This window comes from Chroicocephalus ridibundus, chromosome 7, assembly GCF_963924245.1.
Source record: "Chroicocephalus ridibundus chromosome 7, bChrRid1.1, whole genome shotgun sequence".
NCBI classification, from domain to species: domain Eukaryota; kingdom Metazoa; phylum Chordata; class Aves; order Charadriiformes; family Laridae; genus Chroicocephalus; species Chroicocephalus ridibundus.
In genome coordinates, this window is record NC_086290.1 from 59,280,363 (window position 1) to 59,303,242 (window position 22,880).

The 22,880-nt window shown below is 42.6% G+C and overlaps 1 protein-coding gene across 1 annotated transcript in view; it reads right to left on the reverse strand.

Annotated features, from left to right (window-relative positions):
* Positions 1-22,271, reverse strand: part of CASTOR2 (cytosolic arginine sensor for mTORC1 subunit 2) — a 135,934-nt gene extending 113,663 nt beyond the window's left edge. The window contains exon 1 of the mRNA XM_063342019.1: positions 21,859-22,271. Coding sequence (XP_063198089.1) covers positions 21,859-21,971 — 113 coding nt within the window. The 5' untranslated portion in view covers positions 21,972-22,271. The remainder of the gene's footprint in view (positions 1-21,858) is intronic.
* Positions 22,272-22,880: the final 609 nt, after the last annotated feature.

The window sequence follows — 22,880 nt, forward strand, 5'->3', positions numbered from 1 at the left end:
GCAGTATGACACACATTATTATTATTATTATTTGAGGGGGACAGATCCAGCCCTAGTGCATCGATCTCAGAGGCTCTCTGGGGATATGGATGCTTCCCCAGCGCTGGGGTCGAACACGGCCACTAGCAGGAGCACCACCCAGGGATGCACGGTGAGGACCAGGAGTCACCAGCACTGGTGGCAGCTCCAGTCCATCGTCTCACATGTAGTCAGAGTGAATTAGACAAACTGTAAAGCTGGAGAGACATCAACAGATTTACATGTGTATTTAAAGGTACAAGCCTGTAGCTCCCAACAAACTAAAAGTCACCTTCAGACTTCTGACTATGGGCTACCAGTGCTCTTGGCATCATTGCTGCCCCAGGCTCCCCAAAATGGTTTGCTGTTCAAGTCAGGACAATATTTCCATTCACTGGGGAGCGAGGAAGGGAGGATGCTGTCCCAGCCTGAGGTGCACGGGAGGTAATAATTCTGCTCATCTGCCTCTTTACCTAAATAAATTTTTCAGCAAGGCCTGCCCACTTTAAAGCCCTGTTAGTCAAATATATGTAAGCACTGGGACAGACCCACCCCTTTGCAGGTGAAAGCATAAAATGCCACTAAACTAACAAACATTTCCTAAAAGAAAAAAAAAATCTACTACCAGGCTCTGTACCTTCAGAATTAAGTTTATGAAGAGACCATACTTTCTCTAACACTAATCAAGTTGTGTTTTTTTTCAAGCTGATCCCCCACTGAAAAGCCTGCTAACAGATTTTTGCCAACAGGTCTGTAGATTAATCCACCTCCTTCCCTGCAACAGGAAAATAAAGCCTCACACAAACAGCAGAGCAAGATGCTGCACTCGGCAGATACCAGAACTGCACATGCTACCCAATACAGCACAGCCAAATTAAAGGTAAGGGGTTTGCACATTATAGTATCCTTTTTAGTGTGCCCTTTTACCTTACGAGATACTCCAGAAATTAACTCCTAGCCCAGAATGTTTTTAACTCCCTTTCATTTTAAGATTGCAGCTCAGATTATCTTAAAGTGAAAGTACCATACAAAACGAGCATTCCCATTCACCTTTGCAAAAGGGTGGGAAATTAATTTAAGGCCAATATAAACCGAACTCACTGCAGGTGTTAATTTCCAACTCTCTGAATTTATTGACAGCCATAGAACTCCTCAATCTCTAGCTGAGCCAGGAGCATAAAGAGAGAAAGCAGCAGCAGCACTTATCCTGGCATACAAAGCAATTGAGCAAGGTCCACACTACACTGACCTTGCCATCTGGACACGTGGCAAGCCCAGTGCAGAGGCATTTCCAGCATTATCCTCTATAATGATGTAAAATTGTAGTCTGATGAGAGGCCAAAAATCCCATGGTCCAAAGATCCAGCTGATAACAGCAACCCCTTTATGGATGCCAGGTCACACATGTCACATAGCGATGCCCACATTACTGCTTCACAGACATTAACAAATTATCACACTTTGTGCATAAAGATGTTGATTTTCATTCCCCAGTCCTACTGAGTGAGAGAAAAAAGGCAGTTAAGAAGCTGATCCTATGTGCCCAATGAAAGACAAAGGACTTTAGCGGGGGCCGCTGTATGTGCAGGATTAGGCCTGAATGATTTGCAAAAGGCTTTGCAATGAGTTGGTTACTGAGCTAAGAATAGAAGCTGGGAATCCTGGTTTATAGTTATAGTTCTGTACTCACTACACAAGTGTGGCCTGCTCAGCCTCTATAACCGCTGCCTTCTCCCAAACTGGGCACTCAGGCACACAACTGGACTTTGTCGTAGCAAGAGGACACATTGCCCTTGCGAGGCTTTACTCAGGAATCTTCCATGAGCTACGTTGCATGAGCGCTGCGCTGGAAACTATGAAACAGCTGTAGCTTCTGCTCCTACTTCGGTATTACACGCCAGTGTTATCAGTCTCCATCTTCATGCCAGGAATTCTGCAGGAATTTGCTTTCTGCAGACTAAAGAAGGATGAAAAACATAGAGGGAAAAGATGGTTTCGTCTGTGTGTGTGTGTGAGAGAGAGAGAGAGAAGATGAAAGGCTTTGTAATTATATAATTTAACCTTTTGCAAAACAAAAAAACCTAATTCAGTAATTCCTGTATCAAGCCTGTAACTTCTGTCTAAGTCTTCTGTATGGCATTCACCCTAGCCACTATTCTATCATCTGCATTGCAACAGCTTCCAGCCTGCATTCAGGCCTCTCGCACATACAGTCCCTGCCCCGAGAAGCTCGCTTGGCTTCATCAAACACCACTGCTCCAGAGCTAAGGCTTTAGCCAGCTGAGCACAAGAGGTGTTTCTTTGAAACGGCACGTTTTGGGAAGAACCAAATAACTCTAATGCAAAAGATAAAGGACTCAAAAGGAGATCCCCCAACAACAAAAATATATACAACCCTCTCCCACACACCCTAACATAATAAGACTTTACAGGACTTGAGGGAACAAGCATAACAGTTATGATATGTTGAAACAAGTAATGTCACTCATTCCTTGTCTTTATGACAGATTGACGGATTGTCAGTGCAGAACTTGCGGACGATTTCAAAAGGCGGCAAGCTGAAGACAAACCGTCAGCAAGGGGACCAAAATCCTTCTCTGAAAATGAATAAACACAATCCCCGAATCCCCAAGCACTCCGGACTCTTATTAAGACACAATCCAAGAGAACAAATCCCGATACGCGCCCACAGAGAATAAGAGTCTGTGCATCTTTTCTAAGCAGAAGAAACTGTTTTCATGAAGGATGTCATTACTTAAGGACCAACAATCCAGACCAAGAAAAGCAGGTTAATTATGGAAGAAAACAATCAGGGAACATTATGGGGTTTTGAGAAAGCCAGCAATGAATCAGCTAACCAGAACATCAGCTAATTCCACTGAAGCCAGTCTCCCACAATGATACTTCCCTATTCTGGATGCAGCAGCTTGGCGACGCGTAACCGTGAGACACTGATTTTCTCTGTGGTATCAAGAAGGCTCCCAGCTTGTCATCTGCAGAATGGGAAAGCTTCTCCACAGGTGGAAACATTTCAGGAGGTGGCTCCATGTGGCCACACAAATGGTAAAAATACTAAAACACTAAAAAAATAAGAATACTAAAAAAATACAAAGGGTAAAAATACTAAAAATGGCTTTAAAGAACACGTTGCTTCAAATCTGTCAGTGTGCCTGCCCATACTGAAGTCTACTACTAGTTTAATAGCAATGTTACACATGGTGAAGGTACATAGGACAAGGTGAAGCAGTTTTGATAGACTTCCCGGGAAGCTACAGTGCCAGGTCACTCTCTCTGCAGGGAACGGCGTTCTCTTCATGGGAATCAGCTCACACAATGTCAAAGTAATAATTTTGTGCTCAGATGAATAAACGAGGGACAGGGGAAAATCTTTTAGATTAAATCGCAGGCAAGCTTTCTCCACAATGGAAACCCAAGAGCATACCAAGGTTTCCAAGCCAGTCACTGCTGACCTGTCCAAAGAAAAGCTGAAGCGTAACTCACTGGATTTCTGTAAAATAAGCTTCAGTTTCATCTGAGGCTGCAATAAGCAAAGCTACAACTGCTCTGGAGTTTTAGTTGGCGCACAAGGCTTCGCTCTAGAGCCGTGTGAGCAGTGGGAAGCATCTCCTACTTAAGAACCATAAAGAACTGGACATAAGTATGCTGGGAAGAAAGTAACACTCGAATCTATCCACAGATTGGGACAAAGTCCATCCCTCCCAATTACATTAACATTAATACGGACACTGCTTTCAATCAAATAAAGACTTCTCCTGTTACACAGACTTAGCTTAGCTTGCTCATTGTCTACCAAAAACCATTCAATGTTGAGCCACTGTCCTCTTAACTTCTTCCTCGAATAAGAGTATTGCCCTAATTGAAATGAGCCTGTATCACTGCCAGCTGTAATACCACCATCCGTAAAAAGGACAAAACCAGGCTCCAAAATTATAAAGACAAAGACTTGGCAAAGATAAAATGATTGGGTGTTTTTACTGCAATTATTTGAGCACTAGCAAACTTCAGTCTTTCCTGCTGTAATCAAAGGTGGTGTAAAGACGTCAGCACTACTATGACCTGTACCCAACGGATGAATCTCTTTGCCTAAGCTTACACAATAGGTGTGTAGAGAAGGTATACCTCTCAGTTTCAAAAACAAAGCTCAACACAAAAAAAACAAGGTTTACACACAAGTTTTCCTAGACCCTTTCTTCCCTGCACGGCAGCCTGCTATTGCCTAGCAGTCTGAGAGACGTTCTGAGGTATCATGGAGTATTCTCAGTGGAAAGCATCACATCTTGCTCCTGAGCAGCACTGACAGCTGTAAACAAAACATCTACCAAAAAGACCTACTGAGGGTGCAGACCATGTCTTAAGGGGAAATAAAAAATGTCTATCTGGCCAGACTCCCAGGCAAAGGTAGTCCTGTGCCAGTTACACTCTTCACCAGCATTTCCATGCCCAAGGAGCAAAATAATTTCTTCTTAAATCTCTCCATCAAGACCCTGGTGAATAGACATTCTTTGAAACGATGGCACAGAGCCACCACGCATTTTTTTTTTTTTTTTTGTTCTTCGACAAACTAGCACTGAAAGGAATCTCACAGCCACAAAGGCAGTAATAAAAGGGGAAGAGATAAAAAGAGCAAGGTTTAGGCAACCATCACACAGAGTATCTGCATCTTCACCCTCACCACAACACACAATGGCTTCAAACCATGGTGGAGCTGCTGAGCAACAGGATGGGAGCGCTGTAAACATCAGTTATCCAGGAGAACAAAGGGATGGGAGAGCCTTGGCAAAATAAAACCTTAAGTAGCAGAAATCATACAAATGAGTCTGGAACAGGATATTAAGGAAAGAACCATCAGCAATCCTGTCACCTGCTGAGTTTCCCCGAGCTGGGAAATCAACAACAAAATGCCATGCTGCTTGCAGTCTGCTCATCTAGATCCAGACGGGATGTTTTGTCCCCTTAGCACAGGAACTTCACCATTTACAATTCATCCAGAGATAATCAAGAACTGGCTTTAATGTAACATGAATTAATCCAAGGATCCTGATGTATGCTACACCACACAAAAAGTGTTATTTTCCTAGAAAGCTCAAGGAATGACTTTTCGTACTGATCTCCAATTTGCATGACCAGGATTTTGCAGAAACGTTCCCTCTCACACAGATTTTTCAGACTGGGCTCTAACTCGCTGATGTCAATGAAGAGAAACTTGTTGACTTTTCCAGGTGTAGAACTGGGTTATCAGGGCATCCCAAGCACATTGTAACAAAATCAGTGGCCTGAATATTGACATTTCCACTCTTCTGTTTGTAGGCATGGTAAAGAAAGAAATACTTCTTGCAAGAAAAAGCCCTGGTCAAGCACAACTACCAAGTCAGCTATATTTCAACACAAACAGTAAAGTAAATCATTACACAGTGGTTATGCTGTATTAAAGTACACACTGGCATTATTTCATACCAGGTTTTATGCTTTCCAATTCTATTCAACTCTCTTTTTTTACCTGGCAATGCTTTTCAACTTAGTACAATGCAAAATATAGTGAATTGATACAACGCTGGAGTTTGGGCTGAATGCCATTTGTTGGCCCTACAGCAACTGGAGACAGTAAAACAGGGCTTATTTGCAGCAGGAAACTACCTGTACAATTGTTTTCAAAGGAAGACAGCAAACTCATGGAAAAATGGGAAACATTCCCATGGAAAAGAGAAGGCCACACCTGTAAGCTTCAGGTATTTCCTTACTATGAAACTTGATCTTGGGGACAAGACATACTTACTCAGCATTTTTCTCACTTCTTGCTGCCAGAAATAGGTGATGTATTTGAAGCATACGCAAAGCTAAGTCTCTGTAGAGACCATGATTTTGCAACAACCCTATCTTTCCTGTTTATTAGCAGAGGCTGGACCTAAATTTTTCAATACTATACACAAAGGCCTATCTAATTTGAGCTAGAAGAATACTGCCATAATTGACAAGAATAGGTGCAGCCAAATGTTTTCTCATGCGGTTCAGAGATATCACAGTCAGGCAGCATCTTCTCAAAACATCACGAAAGATGACACTTCATCAGACAATGCAGATGTGCCAGGCAATAAATCTTGCAGCAGAAGGCTCCTTCCTATTTTAATTTAAGTCATCACCAATCAAGAGATAGAATTGTCTTTCTCAAGACACACAGAAGAGGTGGAACCAAAGCAAACACCTCAAACAACTGAAAAAACACAGAAATGCTCAAGTTTTCATTTAAATCCTGGTGTACTCGTTCTGGTCTAATAAAAATAGCCCACCCCACTGTTTGCACAATTCCCGAGAACAGTAGATGCTATCCTGCAGCTGCCTGCACTATTCAGAACAGCAAGGAGGCTTGTTTCAGTTGGGCACATCCATCCGTTTCCCCCTCCCCTTTTAATAGATGCATCATTTCAGCCCCAAGTATGGAAAAGGTTGGAGATCTCCCCCACTGTGACTGGCGTATCTGTGCAGTACTGATCACGAAAAGGTGTCCCCCACAGCTTTGGTGCTTTGCAATATTGTAGGATCTTTCATCTAAGCATCAGCAAACAAAGCTGTTTTGCAGTTCTCCACAAGAATGGTTTTAATTTGACATCTGACCATTGTTGCTGTCAGGGCATGAAGAAAGGGCTCTCATGTATGTAGCAGCACTGACCAGCATGGACTATATAAAAATCCATCTAAAGACAGAGTAAACACTTAGTCACTTAGTCCATGCCAAGTTCTGAGTTTTAGTGGTTAGAGCACCAGATTTATCCAAGCCAGCTAGTTTAAAGCTAGTTACTGCTGTGCGGACTGTTCTCAAGCTTTCCATCCACAGCCACAAAGTGCAAAATAAGATCCCAATGCTTGGTCCCCACGTTCTCCAGCTAGCAAGGAAAAATTAAGCAGTGGCAGCAGTAAGTGTCAGGGTCCGAAGAGTTTAAAATGTTACCTCTTAATGAACAGATTCAAATATATTATCTAGTAAAATCTGTTTGTTTATCAGTGGCCACTTCTTCCTCCAGAAGAAATGCTCCAAGGCTCCTTCAGAGCTAGCAGCTCAGCGCTCACAAATAACCCTTTGACAAGAAGCCAGCATGCATTCAGCAAGGATATACGGCCTACCGGGATCAGGACTCAAACCAGCTTGCTTCTCCTTCTTGTTCTTCCACAGCTCCCTGCATGCCTGTGGGGAAATCACTCAATCTTCCTGTGCCTAAATTCCACATTTGTATAAGAGGGATAATCACTCTTCCCTACTACAGAGGGCCATTGTCAGGCTACATTTACTAGTGACTGACAGGAGCCGAGGTACTACAGACAGGCACCACAAAAAAAGAATAAATAAAAATCGCCCCTCTGCCCCAAATGCTTTATTAAAAACAAATGTTCCTTAAAAAGCAGGTTTCAAATTCAGTTCCCTAGTAGTTATCACAAAGAACAGCAATTTAACAAAAAACCTACAAATGTAAAAAAAAAAATCCCAACACAATTTGACAACGTCCTTTCAACCTGACATCTAAAACAACTACATGCACAATTACATGAGATAAAGATAACGACAAAACAAGAGAACAGAAAAGGTGGGCAATATTGTTCCTTCTAGCTTAAAAAAAAAATTATACTGCAGTTTGCCAGTTTAATAGGTGATGTGACAGGTCCTTAGTTCATCTCGGGACCATTTGAGAACCGAATGATTAGCAGTGTATGATGACAATGATCACTAGCTGGTTCCTGGAGAGCTGATAAGTTATTAAGCTAAACAATGCATCACTATTATGAGCAAGTCAGTGCACTAACTGTAATTTCCTTGAAAGCTGAGCGGTGCATGATTATACTTGTCCACTCAGACTCCCTGCTGGCAGCTCCGTATTCTGCTATTGTTCTGAGCTCTAGAGTCTTCCCAGTGCCCAGGATACAGCCGTGTGAAACTGTATTCTTCATATTCAGCCTTCGTTGTGGCAGCTGTCGTCTGAAGGATACTGGGAAGAGAGACATTCTCTGTCCTGAAGCATAGCTATTAGAGCCCCTAAAAACATGTGGTTTTGTTTGTCAGCACCAGCTACCTCTCATTTCTAGCTGAGGCAATTTCCATTTCAAGAGTGCTCTGACTTTGGAATGACACATATATACCTACATATGTATTATACACATACATACATATATATGTGCGTTTATGTGTATTAAAAAGCCACACATACAGACGAGTGCATTCCTGGTTGCTCTCTTTATGACTCTCAGGAAGACTGATGTTATTATTGGGAGCTCAAACGGACATCTTTCAGCTCACATTTCTCTCTCAAGGTATAAGCAAAGACGACTGAGCACACCTCCACTAACAAACCTACAAAAACCACAAACAGAAAGGGCAAAAGAAAAAAAAAGGCAGCAGCTGGATGACAAGGATTTCAAGTGGCTAATACAAACATGGACTGAAAACATGGCCTTCATCCATCCTAGTGAAAAGAGGCAGTTTTAGTAGTGCAGAAATGCAGGGCCTGAAAAAAAAAAAAAGAGTCGGGGTACTGCACATGTGCTTTGAGAGATGGATAAGCCACTTGCCCTCCTACCTGCCTCAGTTTCTCCCTCTGCAAAACAAGTCATCAGCATCTCCCCACCTCTCCGAGGCGCAGCAGCACACCCTGTACCAGGGGATGCCCAAAGGGCTGCTGAGTGCAGGGATTACTGCTGCACAGCAGGGCGCTGCGGGGTCCTGATGCTGCACTGCTGGAGAACCAGAGTAAGGCGAGTCCCTAAGCCACCTGGTTTTGCGAAGAGAGAAGAACAAAGAGACTCCCATTTTCATTCCCTAAACTAATTCTCAAAAATATACCTTCGCTCTTGCCTGCATGAACAGTCACGCTAAGCCTCCCCTCCCTTTGGTGCATGTTTACTATGCTCTTGTCCTGAACGTCGTCAGCTAGTGTGTCCAGGAAGCAAAATTTTAAAACCCCCCACGTGTCTTCCCCACCAAGAGCACCAGACATTTCAGAGTGTAAGCCCCATTGGCTTCCAATGAGCCTTGGGGTGCCAAGTGCTTAAGTAGATTTTTTTTTTTTTTTTTAAATGGGACTTGGGTGATTCTGAAAATATTATCATGTACCTCACATTAGACTTGATATAAAGCGAACATTAAGTGGGAAGAAAACCTGACACTAGGACCATCTAACAAGTGCTTCAAAGGTAGGTCCTAATTAATTTTAAACTTTGTTTTATGTAAGACTCATTTAAGGAGCACCATGAAATTCTATCATTGTCCTTTTCTCTGTGCTGATCCTGCAAGGAATATATAATCAGTAATATGTTTAAACAAGCCAAGGAAAAAGTACCACTCTCTTTTGAATCCAGAATTGTTCTATTCCTGTCACTGAGTTATTTCAAACCAAAGTAAAAGGGAAAAATGGTTACTGTTGGAATTAAAAACACAAAATGAGCAAATGTAATACTCAAAACGTGATACTAGTAATACATAGAGGATAAGCCTGCCCTATAGTTTTGAAAAAAGGTTAACACCATTGCTATTTGCACACACCTCATACCTTTACATATAACTTATTTCTATCCCTACAACAAGATCTAATCATCTGACCATTCTCCTGGGCAGTAAAGAAAGGTTAAAAAGTCAATCACTTCTATTCCAACTCTGAGTTTAACCATCCCGCAGCTGCACTCCTGCAACTCTCTGTGAGCTTGTGCCACAAACATAACCAAAATGATTTGGCTTCAAAGGTGTGGGGGTTTGGTTGTTGGTTTGTTTTTTTGGGGGTTTTTTTGTTTGTTTGTTTTTTGTTTTTTTGTTTTTTTTTTCTTCTTTCTTTTTTCTTTCTCCTGAACTTGGATCACACTCAGCAAGTTAACAGCAACTTCCACAACACTGGAGGTAGGAACTGTTAACTCGGGGCCAGGAATTTCATCAACTGCTTTGCTATGATTCTCCAACTACACCCTCAGTTATCCAGCCAGTGTAGACTGAACCTAAAGATAGAGCCACAGAACCATTACCCATTCCAAGTACTCTGGCCATCTACAAATCTGTAAGAAAAATGCATGGTTACGTTCCAGTCAGTGGGAACTCAAAAGGAGATAAACAGCAATAACATGCCATGGAAGGCTACCAAACATGGATTAACAGCCAAGGACATATCAGTGTAAAGCATCAGTGATATACTATAAACATAGAAGAAAATGTATTTAACACATACGCTCATGTACATCTCAAAAGGACACAAATCTTACATGAAGCATTTTACACATAAATGCACATACTATTTACCACTTCTGACTTTTTTCATGTTTTTTTTTTTCCCCACCAGTAATTAGGTCATTATTACCTTTACAATGAGATATCCATTCTAAATACACTGCTTCACAAGATCATTAAAAGCTAATAGATAACCGTGTTGTTTTGGAACTATTTCATATTTAAATCATTGCCTAAGATTACAATTCAACCACCATCTGAATGAACAAAGCCATTCAAGCGGGTATAGGACATACAAAGTCCTTTTACATTAGTCATTCCAGGCTGATTTCACACTCCTGTGCAAATGAAAAGTACTTCTGGCCTGTCACAGCAGAAGAGCTACCAGGGGACAGCTCAGTGATTCGGCGCCAACCCTTCCAGTAGAGACTCTGAGCCTTCCTCAGACACAAGGCTTTCCCTAGACACAAACATAGAGTGCTTGTCCTGCAGTCAGGCCTCATCAGCCCCCGGATTACAACACTACGATGGGTAATGTGGCAAGGCATAAAGCCAACAAAATGACTGTACATACAGGAATTATTAGAGTCACTCAGAAATGCAGGGCCTTGGAGTAACTTGATACCAATACGAAGACTACAGAGAAAACTCTCTCAGATATTCAGGTTTCATCGCATGACCACTATTACACTAGGATTTCAGAAACTGTACAATAACCAAAGCACAACTTGCACTGCAGGGCATCCACCACTCAGTCAAACCAAGTAACGTATGGACTTCATGCCATTCTAATACTTTCCTTTACTTACATCAAAGACATAAATAAAACTCCTGTGTAGAGGGCTTGGGTAGAAGTAGCTTCACTAGTCTTGTACATCCATCTAACACCGTTACAAATTGTAATTCAGCTGTCTGTGCTGGTACAGAAGTGAGTACATGCCCTTTCCCAAGGCAAGCTTTGCTCTTACCCAGCTATGGAATTTTTTGGCTTCTAGTTTGTTTAAGTTAGAGCAGCCTTGAGGCTGCTCTGACTTCAGCTAGTTTTTCACAGTTTACAGCCAATAAGCTGTTTCACATGAAATGCTCCCAAAAAAACATAAAGGACCAATAAATTACTGCAGTGGACAGTTTCTCTTCCACACCAATGGTTCTCTCCAAAACCGAGAGGTTGTACAATCTCACTCTTAAGTTCAAAAAACACTTTGTCCTGTTTAAATGAGACATTAAATCACACACTATAATGTTATGCGGAAAGTAACGCCAAATGGAGCAAAGCGTTGCGATGTCAAGAAGGTCAGCAACATGTTGACAGAGAAGAGAGCAAAGCCCCATGCGCAGCTTTAAGTACAAGATCCACCTGGACAAAATCCCGAGCAACCTGCTCTAGTTGATTCAGCCTTGAGCTGGGCAGCTGGGCTAGATGATCTTCAGAGATCCTTTTCCACCTCAACCATTCTGTGAAGATTTGCCATTTCCTACCTTTGTGATTACAGCATGGTACCAGGCTTAAAATGAAAAGAACACAAAAAGGTTAAGGCTCCATTAGCTGCCAGTTAATGGCATTAACTGTCAAAGCCCTGCGTGACGCTCCCAGGTTGTTATGAAAGTCCACGCTCATTCACCAGGCCAACCCTGTGGTTTCTCATCGTCTGTTTCTTTTCCTCTCCCCCCGCATCGCTCCCCTCCAGAAAACCATAAAGCCTGCTTTGGTCCAGTTGAATTCTTGCTAACTTCTTCTGTGCTTACCCAAAATTATACCGGTCTAGCAAAGTGGTTCCTGGCAGTCATCAAAATACTGTTACACCTGTATGCCAGAAATACTGAAAAGCAAGCAACCATTTAAAAAAAGAGAGTGTCAAAATTTATGTTATTTAGGAATCCAGTCGTTTTGTATGTTTGTAACTACCATTACCTTGCCTGCAATGCAGGTAACGCACATCCATTTCATTTTCCAGAATATTGTATTAATTTAATTTGCGCAGAAATTGCTATAGACTGTCTACGCTGCTGAGTTTTGCCTGAAAAAAGACCTCTTAACAAAAACAATAATCTATCTCAATTTGTGTCCCTTTACTCTGTAAAAGGGAAATATTGCAAAACACACAGTCCCCCCACTCAGCGCAGAAAACCATTCACTAACCAGTCTAAAACCTGCGGTAAGCTCAGAAGAGAACGAGCTACAAGCATCTGGTTTCACACCTTGCGAGCTCAACAGATGCAAACAAGCCACACGCATTAGAACTCTGCTTGGCTTATAAAAATGCCAAATGGGTAATAACATGCAACTCAAAACACATAATCTGAGTATATCATAAACTGTCCTATATTTATCCCCACAGTGGTGAGAGACAGGTTAATTCTAACATTTCCCTTTTGCAACTAAGTAGTGCAAACATGATTACAATTAAAAGTACAAATTTATTTTAACATTAGCTAATCTGATTTAAAGATATCCAAAAATCATTGTTGGACTGATGGCATCTTAGGTGTAAATAATTTAAACCACAATTATCAAAAGAAGTATGTTCACTGCTGAAACTCCAAAGCAAATTAAACAAGTCAATTGAGGAGAAATCAGTGACAAAGCAACTGGAACCAGTCCATTTATGCAATAAGCCAGATTTTGACAGCAACAGCATCTTCTGCAAGAAAGGAGAATATTTTCCTCATTTCAAATTACTCAGTTTAGTTCCAGGTTGAGAAACAAATCAGGAACTGAAAAAGCAAGTAAACTTGGTTTTTTTTCTTCCAGTCTGCAAACAAGAAGTAGGTGTGGGAGGCTGAGATCTACTGTCTCCAATGGCTGCACAAGCACAGTCTCAAGTCACCATCAGTTTCATTTAGTACAGATCACATTACACTACTCACTTATAAACACAAAATAGGCTGAGATCTTTTTTTCCCTAAATACTCAGCACATTTAATATTGCTTATTCATTTAAAAACAGCAAATGAAAATGTTTGTTTTCCATGTTACAATCAAACTCCAATTTCCATCCAAAAGCAGCTTGAAAAAGATGACAATTGAAGGATGAATCATGTAGTAAGTCATCCATCATTTTCAAAAAAAGCATAAAAATAAAGACTAAGTAAATCTACGTAAATGTATACAATTGCTTAGATGCATACAGAGTATATCCTTCTCTTTATTAAGAGCAACCTTTTTTTTCTTTTTGCCATGACTACATTTATTTGCAAGTGAGTGCCTTAGAGGTTATCAAGAGAAGAGTCAATCTTTCTTTAGGAAAAGAAATAAAAGCTACAAATGTTGAACAAGATTAACACGGGCCATTTCAATCAAGGTCTCCGACTTGTCAACCTCAACCAACTCACCCTGTAAAACAGGATACATGAGTGGCATAATAAAGGACTGAATACTGATCTTTTAACCACAGAGCTAGGATAAATATTCAGGTATCACTAAAACCAGCGCGTATCATTACCCAGATTCTCTGACACATAACATTTCTAAAAAGCTTGAACAGAAAAAGACAGGGAGAGTCACACCTACGTTTTAAGTGTTCTATCTATGTCAAAACTTGTAAATTTTCCCCTCCCAGATTTAGAAATTCCCCCACTATCATTTTTTTTTTAATTCACCTATTTGAATACTTTACATAAGACTTAAAGGTTGCATTTTAGTCTAAACTTAAGTGGTGTAGCTTGCAACACCTTATGACATCTCTACTACCCTCTGTAACAAGGACACTAAAACTTTGCAGACAAAGAAAATGAACTTTTCCTTTACAGTTACATCTTGATCAAACACGCATTCACACTTACAAGGGGGTTGGGTTCCTACTTTATAAACAATTTGTATTGAATAAATTTGGGTCAAGGACAGCCTACCACCAATAACAGCCTACATTTCCCTACAATTACTGGCCAATACGTATCTTAAAAATATCTATTCCATCACGTTAACAAAAATTAACTGGACTGCAATGGTCTGAAAAAAAAAAAAAAATCACTTTGCCTACTGAGACATCCCCACAAACGTGTACCTCAGAAGTCCCCAAAAGATTAACAAAAAGGGTTTGCTGCCACCGAGCAAACTCACCATTTCTCTCTTCCATATGCCACCTTTGTGCTAAATAGCAGCTCTGATATCTCAGCATTACTGCTGTGAGCCTTCTAAAGCACGCTGCAGTTCAGAAGTAGGCTTTTTATTTTAATCTCTAGTAAAGCACGTTTAACAGACCAAAGTAAGGAAGTCGGTTCTGGCTGGTGAGGAAGTTTAAGCATTCACTGCTTTTCTTTGGATGTGAAAAAAAAAACTTTATCAACCAGTACAAAATGTTTGTTATACATCGGACCACAAAAATGAGATCAGATTCTCTGTTTCCATGGTCAGCACAGTAAAACTGTGCAGTATGTCTGAAACTAACAAGGGATTGTATAGTCACGACGCAGGCTTAATCCATCTTTATTTCTTTTGAGCCATAATAAAACATTTTTGTCTGTTGTTTTCTCTGTTAACAAATATATCTTACAGTTAGCTACACAAAACCAAGCTGAGCTCGGGGGGAGGAGAAATCTTTTTACTTTGAAATGATAACTGCAACTTACAGGCTTTGCTGTGTTGATTCTGAACTGCAATGAATGGAGTTATTTCCTCACATTCCTGTTGTATAATTCTTCCTTTACCAGCCTTCAGCTATCAGCAGATCAGAGCTGGAGTTTACTCTGGAGTTGGCAGTAAACAAAAGAACAAATCTGCACTGTTTCCTCTGAAAAAAGAAATTGTAGCCCTTGTCCAAATATATTAAAACATTGAAACAAGCAGGACGATTAAGGAGTCGTGTATTAGATAAATGAGGTAGTGTGCTCAACAGATTAAAAAAAAAAAGAGAAGAATTAAGTGGAAAGATTTACATATTTATGGAGCACAAACAAGGCATTGTCAAATAGTTGCAGCCGTCAAATGGAGCCTAATTTAAGTTATAACTCAGTGGAAGGAGTAGCCTGTAGATTCAAACTGTTGTGTTAGTGAACAACTCAGCTGTTACTTCTTGATGACGAATGCACAACAGTCATACTTTTCCTTAACAGACCTGCAATGCATTTGCTCTACTGCTGAAGCATAAGAGCACCCAGCTTGCAGGAGGAGCCATCTAGGAACTAACAAAAGCCATGTTTTTCATTTAAATATTGACTTTAATCTGAAAGTAATAAACAAATATTCAGCTAAAGGAATCTTTAATGAGTGACATAGCAAAAGATAAATATTTTCTCCTCTTTTTTATTTCTCAGCTCAACATCAGTGGGCCCCAGTATTGTGTCCTTTACATCACTGATATTGTACCTTATCCCCAGATGATGCGTTGCATCTATGCAACATTCCAATGGATGGAAACACTTTAGCATGGGAAATAAGGAAAAAACAGCCAGCCCACTACAAACTACAGCCAGGTAATTATTTATTTAAAAGGCAAATGTCCAAGTTCAGACAAGAAGAAGGAAAAATAAAAAAATATCTTAAAAGAAAATGAACAGCCCTGTTAAAACACCCAATACCTACACCAACATTTCTCTAGTCCATAGTGCTCCCCAGCATTACACTGTGGGTTTGATCTAGTACTTCTGTTCCACCTTTTGAATCTTATTTAGTTTCTAAGCACTCCTGTCAGCTTCTGACTTGGCATCAGCCTTAGCCTGATGGGACCACATGGTAGGTTGAGGACCACGTAACAGGACTGCCAGGCAAAGACAGACATAAAGTAAGACAGTGCCCCACTGGTCAACCTGTGTGCCAGAAGCAGAAAAGAAAATGAAATAATAGTAACATTTGTGGATAAACAGTAAGAGACCATCAGGAACGAAACCTGCTCTTTCCAAGGTTTAATGTATTAAACCACTGCAGAATGTTCTCACAGCTCAGCGGCAGCTGAAACACCCAGCAGCCCTGAACTCAAATTGATGACATTCACAATCAAAGAGCTTATGTCCTTCTTTAGCCCAAACAACTAACTTCTGTTCTCGCTCCTCCTCATTTATCTGATTCTCACTAGCTCTTACTCCTCCTGAATATCCACCAGCAAGTTCAGCACCACACATGCACACGGTGATGCAAACAAGAAGGCTAAGTGCTTTGGGGAAGGGCAGGCAGGCGGCTTTAGCCATGAGGCTTCCCATCACTCCAGCCTCCTGTGGTGTCTGGACATCAGCGCCGGGTCCTTCTGTAACAGATGGTCACGAAGTCAGACTTGAAAAAGAAGTCCTCAAATCTGAGATATCACACATACATACATCCCCAGGAAAAAAAAAAAAAAAAAAGACCTTTCGGAGTCTTTGCCACACCAAAAGAAAACATGAGCAACCTGGCAGCTTGTTTCAGGTGAGTAAACACTGTCTTATAACTTGCAAAAGCCTTTTATTCAGTGGTCTTCCTAGCACACACAGGATGGCAGAAGCCAAGGCGGGCAGGGGGGAGGTTTTAACAATAGGAGTAACTGGCCTTTGCCAGATGATCACCCAATATTGCAGACCAATCTGTATTTCACGTAAAGGCATAAACGACATTTGTTTGTCTGAGTTCATACCAAAGGAAACAGACTCCTGAACACCCTCAAGTGATGCATAGATACATTTTAAGCCCTTATTTGTCCTATTATGCTCTGAAATCCTTTTATTACAGTATCACCAATTTCAGGACACCTTGACAGTAAACAAGTGATCAGGGAATGAGAAACACTTAATTAATAGCAACAACACACTGTTCTTAAATAGAGGTGTCAATTATTACTAAGCAAAATGGATAGATTACCGAAAATACCACCACGAACTTAACAAAGCTAACAAACCTAGTTTCATTTTTTGTTCAAAGAGCAAAGAAAATCCAGATTATTCTGTACAGTTTATCATTGTTTACTTCTTGCTACGTTTTTATTAAAAATTAATATTTTTAAGTACCTCTCCACTTTAAGAATACCTCCTGCCTCCAAGCATGGTAGAGGCTGCATGGCAACCAGCATGGAAGATGGGGCAGAGCCCAGCCTGGCTCTTCCACCCTATCCGGCTTCTCCGTATTTAGCACCAAATCTGCAAGCTTGCAAAGTGCCTGCAATTCTGCTTCAATTCACCAGTACACACAAACTGCACCTGTAGAAGAACACCTCAGCATCTTGGAAAAGAAACTAGACTGAAAGATGCTTTTGAAATGTCTGCCTTAAGCGCTTCTGTGAGCAAGGTCTCATCCTTTACACATGCAGAACTTGTTCCTTCTCTTCAGCACACTGAAATAATCACCATCTCAAACCAAATGGTATCAGAAAACTCTTAGGGATTTTAAAATTTGTGATGCTAGACACAGGACCTACAATTATTTTAACCACCCAGTCCTGTGAACAGACTAACCTCTCAACTTCATCCTGGTTATAACTTCATAGCATTAGAATTTAAATGATACCTTTCTCCCTCAACTACTTTATTTCACTGTTTACCACCAACTCTTTATATTAGGTACCACAACAGAGAGAGGAAAGGCTACACGTTAACTCATTGACTCCAGATGTTCAAGGGTCTACCAAGCATTACCCAGAAATCAGGCTAATTACATTATACAGATACAGTGCCTGGAAGAACCCTGACCCCACTTTATACTCCAGGACTTAACCTCTCCATATATTTTTATATGCACTCAAAAGACAAGGTCAGGCTCACCTTCCTTCTCCCTATTGCATGCACTGGTGGCTCAGCGCAAGCATCATCCAAGACTGTCCTTCCTCCCCCTCCATTCAGATTTAATTCCTACACAGCAAAAGGAGATGCAGTTAAAGATATTTTGCAATTAGGAAAAAAAATCAAGACAGGAATGTAGCGGCACATTAGTATGTCTATCAAGCCCTCAAGCAGGTTACCTGTGGCAAGTCACCCAATAGTATGAGATGGTTTAACTCTGACCAAGGAAGCAGAGACACTTAATTCTGGTGGGAGGGAAGCTGTTCCTTTTGCTGCAAAAAGGGAGCTGAAGGTGGGAGTTTACAGATGAGCTCAGTTCTCTGCCCCACAGAACTAACATTTACAGAGGCATGTACAAAAGAAAGAGGACACAACGTTAAAACCAGGCACAGTTGCTATATTTACACCCATAGAAACGTGTCACATCTCCTGAATAGGCGAAGATCCTTGGCACCAAGGAACTCTCAAGCCAAACACGGACACACCACACTCAGTAAAACACTAGGATGATGACGACAGCAACAGCAAACAGATTAGACACGTGCAAATCTTCAGCATGCAACTAAAAATTACACGGATCTGATCCTCCACTAGGGTGCCTGGCAGAGCACAGCTGAAATCAATACGGCTGCACTTACACAGGCAGAGCATCAAGAGCACATTGGTCAGTGTGACTGCTTACGAGTTTCGCTATTTATTTCTGGACTACTTGTCTTAATGCAACTTTACGTAAAATACCTCATGTCTAACTTAAAGTTACGATTAATAGCATTTTTCTTTCAGCTCAGTCCAGCCCACCATTTTATTCACTACTGGTCTCACCTCTTCACCTCGTTAACTGCTTTCTTGCTTCTGGCCATCGGAATAGTTCCAAAATTGTTGTTCTTTGTTCAAAAAAATACTGCTGTTGTAACAGAAGCTAAATTAAAAGACTCCTGTCATGAACAAGGGCAGACTGAAAGTGGCAAAAGGCCAAATAAAAAGAGGGAGATTTGTTACTTTTCCTTTCCAAGAGGATTAAGAAAAATGTACAAGATTTAAAAAATTGTTCCAGCCCTTTTCCCTTGTGTATGAGAACACAAAAGAGACTGCAAGACACCCTCCAGCTGACTTCTCAGAAGAGCCTGTGTAAAAACCGTAGTTTCTTGCATGACTAACATGAGGATACTGATGATGTCATTGCCACCTCTTTGGTTCACATCTGTCCCACAAATCATTATTTCTTACTGGCGGCCTCACAGCACAGGTAAAAATTCTGCTTAAGGTCTCACTGGTAAAAATGTAGGTGGTATAAGTAACTGGCATCTTTGCTATTCCATCAGAAAAGATCAGCAAGGATGGAGGCCACCTTCCTCTTTCATCCCCCAAGTGGTCCTTTCCAGATGGGGTGGTTGGGAGGGGAGATTCGTCTTGCACCAATATAAAAAGCTGTCATCTCCTGGGCACATTCACTTCTTAAAAGAGGAGGAAAAAGAAACAATGGAATAGAAAATTTATGGAGTTACATCTCCCAGAGACCCTCACCTTCCACATACACATGGTGTTCATCAGAGAAGGTGGTCTGTGGGGCAGGGACCTTGTTTGCCTCAGGGCATGTAGCACACAGGAGAAAGCAGTACTTCTGTACTGTCAGTTGCCTTAACAATGACACAAACAAGCTTCCCCTTCTCTCCCTTGCATCTCTACTGTCTGCAAAAACAACAAAACATACAGAAGGGAAATAAATAGAAGTTTCCCATGCCAACAAACCTTTCCACAAACAGGTTTTTTTTCCTGACCAGTGAGATTCTGTGAAAGCTAGGAAAAGATTATTGATGCTCACTGTGCATGGGAAGGGCCAGACACCACAGTAACCAGAGGCAATACCAAACTGCCAAGCGCTACACCCAAATGCACGACAAAGTATCACACCCCAAAGGGCTTATCTTACTGTCCTAATCCTTTCAGAGGTCTCCAGTGTTGAAGATGTGAAATGTAGTGTGAAACAAACAGACAACAGGACCATTCCTGAACTTGAAAAAAGAAAATAGGGAAACAAAAGAAAAAGAAAAAACCCACCAAAATCCAGTCTGTGCATTAGGAGTGACAGATTTAAAGATTTCACTGTTGACGTTAACAGTGACATTTTAAGCATGGGAGGGGGAGCAACAACTCCTCCAAAACAATCAGCAATCACTTTCAATTATAATGAAACAACACATTAAAACCAGAAATTTAAGACCAAAGAGCCTGTAATCCCCCATTCAGGGACAGCAGTAAACAAGGTGCTGATACACTTTACACTGCAAACAACGCTGGTGTGAGCCAAATGGGATGAGCCCCAAATCAGAGTGAAATTTCAATACATGAAGTTTAACTGTAAGATAAGGGACTGTAATCAAATTACACCACAAATAGGTCCATTCATCCGTAAGCATTATCGCAGGGAGAGGATTGAATTACAGCTTGGAATAAAAACAATTTAAGAAATAAAAAGCAAATTTATGATCTATTTATTATTTTCCTACTGGCAAAGAAAATTTCCCACCTTCATACAAGAATGCTATCTGAGATGAATCTGGGAAGAAAACTGAAATACTAATTATCAGGCTGGAAAAACAAGAAGAGTTTGAGTTATTTACATTCCCATTCCTCTTTCTGAACAGAGCAACAAAGTCAACAAGCTAAGTGAAGACACAAGAATATGCAATGGCAATTCAAGTTGTTTTGCTGCAAAAGGCCTAGGCAGCTTATATACATTCCATAAACTCGCCAGAGTAGTTTTTTCCTCGCCTAAAAAAAAATTTAAAAAAATTCTCACAGTGCTTTCCACTATGTTTTTCTTTTCCCCAAAAGCTATCACAATCCATATTACTCAATACCACGATTTTTAAAGAGAACCAAGCGCAAGGCATGCACTGCCCCTCGTCCTCCTCCAATCTGGCAGCACTGAAAAAGCACCTTTTAAAACAAACACGCGTGGGGACGATTCGCTCTTTCTGTAAGTGCTGCAAGAAACAACAACCAGGGAAGGAGGAAAAAAAAAAAAAAAAAAAAGAGCGAGAGGAAAAAAAAAACCACTCCTCCTCCTCCTCCTCCTCTGGTTGCTGTTGTTGCCTTTGTTGTCCGGCGGTCGCCCCGAGCCTGCAGCCGGCCCCGGCCGGGCCCCCCCGGCCCCCACCTGTTTTCATTCATCGCCCGGCGCGGAGCGCGGCTCCGGGCGAGGTGGCCCGGGAAGGGCTGCGGGAGGCGGGCGCCGCACGGGGGGGCTGCCCTGGAGCCTTACGGGGGACCCCAAACTCCAGCGCTGAGCCCCATCACCGTCTCCCAACCTTGGGATGGGGAGGGTGCAAGGAAGACCCAGGTGCCCCCCATCACCCCCCAAAACCCTTGCCCTCTGGCGAGGAGGGTGTCCCCCCTCACCCCAGCACCCTGACTTCTTGCAAGGAGGGCGTCCCCCCATCCCAGCCGCTATACAAAGACGGTGTCCCCCCCACTCCAGCACCCTGCCCCTCTGCAGGAAGGAGGGTGCCCCCCCACCTAAACACCCTGCCCCCTTCGCAAGAAGCGTGCCCCTCACCCCGGGACTCTGCCCCCTCGCAAGGAGAGGTGTCCTCCATCCAGGACCCTGCCTTTTTTCCAAGAAGGAGGGAGCCCCCCACCCCATCAACCCACCCCCTCGCAAGAAGGGGTCTGCCCTGCCCCCTGGCCAGGGAGGTACGCCCCGCCTCAGCCCCCTGGCAGGGACAGAGGGTGACCCCACTCCAGCACCCTGCCCCTCCGCAGGAAGGGTGCCTTCCCAGCACCCAGCCCCTTGTAGCAAAGAGGATACGCCCCCAGCACCCCGTCCCCTCGCAAGGAGGGTGCCCCCCAAACCCCGTCCCCTCGCAAAGAGGTGCCCCCCACAACACCCCGTCCCCACGCAAGGAGGGCGCCCCCAGCCCCTCTGCCCCATCCCCAGCACCTACCTCGTCTTGGAGGACAGGAAAGCAAGTTTGATTAATCCATAGGTAAACAACTGGATGCTCTCCTTGGCTATGCTGGCCACTCTGAGCCTGTGCTCTAGGATGTGCAGTTCCATCTTTTCCTCTTTCTCATTTGTAGTTCATCTATCCCTGGGGTTTATTTTGTGTTTTTGAATGGGGAGGGGGAGGGGGGCTGTTATTGTCGATGCCTTTTTTTTTTTTCCCCCCCCGCCTTGCCCTTGGCTCCTTCTCCCCCTTCCCGGCTCCGGGGGCGGGCGGGGGGGGGATGAGGGAACAGAGGGTGGAAAAGTTGGAGCGTGGGAGGAGGCCGGCGGGGCGGCGAGGGGAGCCGGGCAGGGAGGCAGCGGAGCCCGAACTGCCGAGCAGCTGGTGCTCGCTGGAACAAACAACTTGCCACTCAAGCCCGGCCCGGCGCGCCTGCGCGGCGCCCCGCCGCATGCCGGGCCTTGCAGTCCGCGCCGGCGGGACGGGACGGCCCGGCCCGGCCCGCCCCGCCCTGCTCTGCTCTGCTCTGCCCCGGGAGCGGGAACGGGCGGCACCCCCCCAGCACCGCCTCGGCCTTCAGGTGCCATTTTGACCAGTCACTTAAAAAATTTAAAAGGGAATTTATTACAGATTTCTTACAAATACTTGTAAGCGACCAGCCTTTTTGCTTGGGTTTTTTTTTTGTTGGTTGTTTTTTTCGTTTGGTTTTTTTTTGGTTTAGTTCTCATTGCAACTATCGTTCGACTCAGCAGGGGAGGCACACACAGGGCAGCTGGAAATCTTTCACAGCCCAAAAAAAAGCAAGGAGAACTTCAGAAGTTTTCATTAACAATAGGGAAATACTCAAATTTTACCCCGTGGGGCAGATGGGAGTCCTCATTCATTTCCCTGTGCAGCAAAAAGAAAATAGAAAAGCCAATTTGCATGAAAGTATTACGGAAATAAAATCACAGTTGTTACAAACATAAAAACATATGACAGTTTGGTTATGTTGGAAGGGTGAATGGCCTGTTCATCCC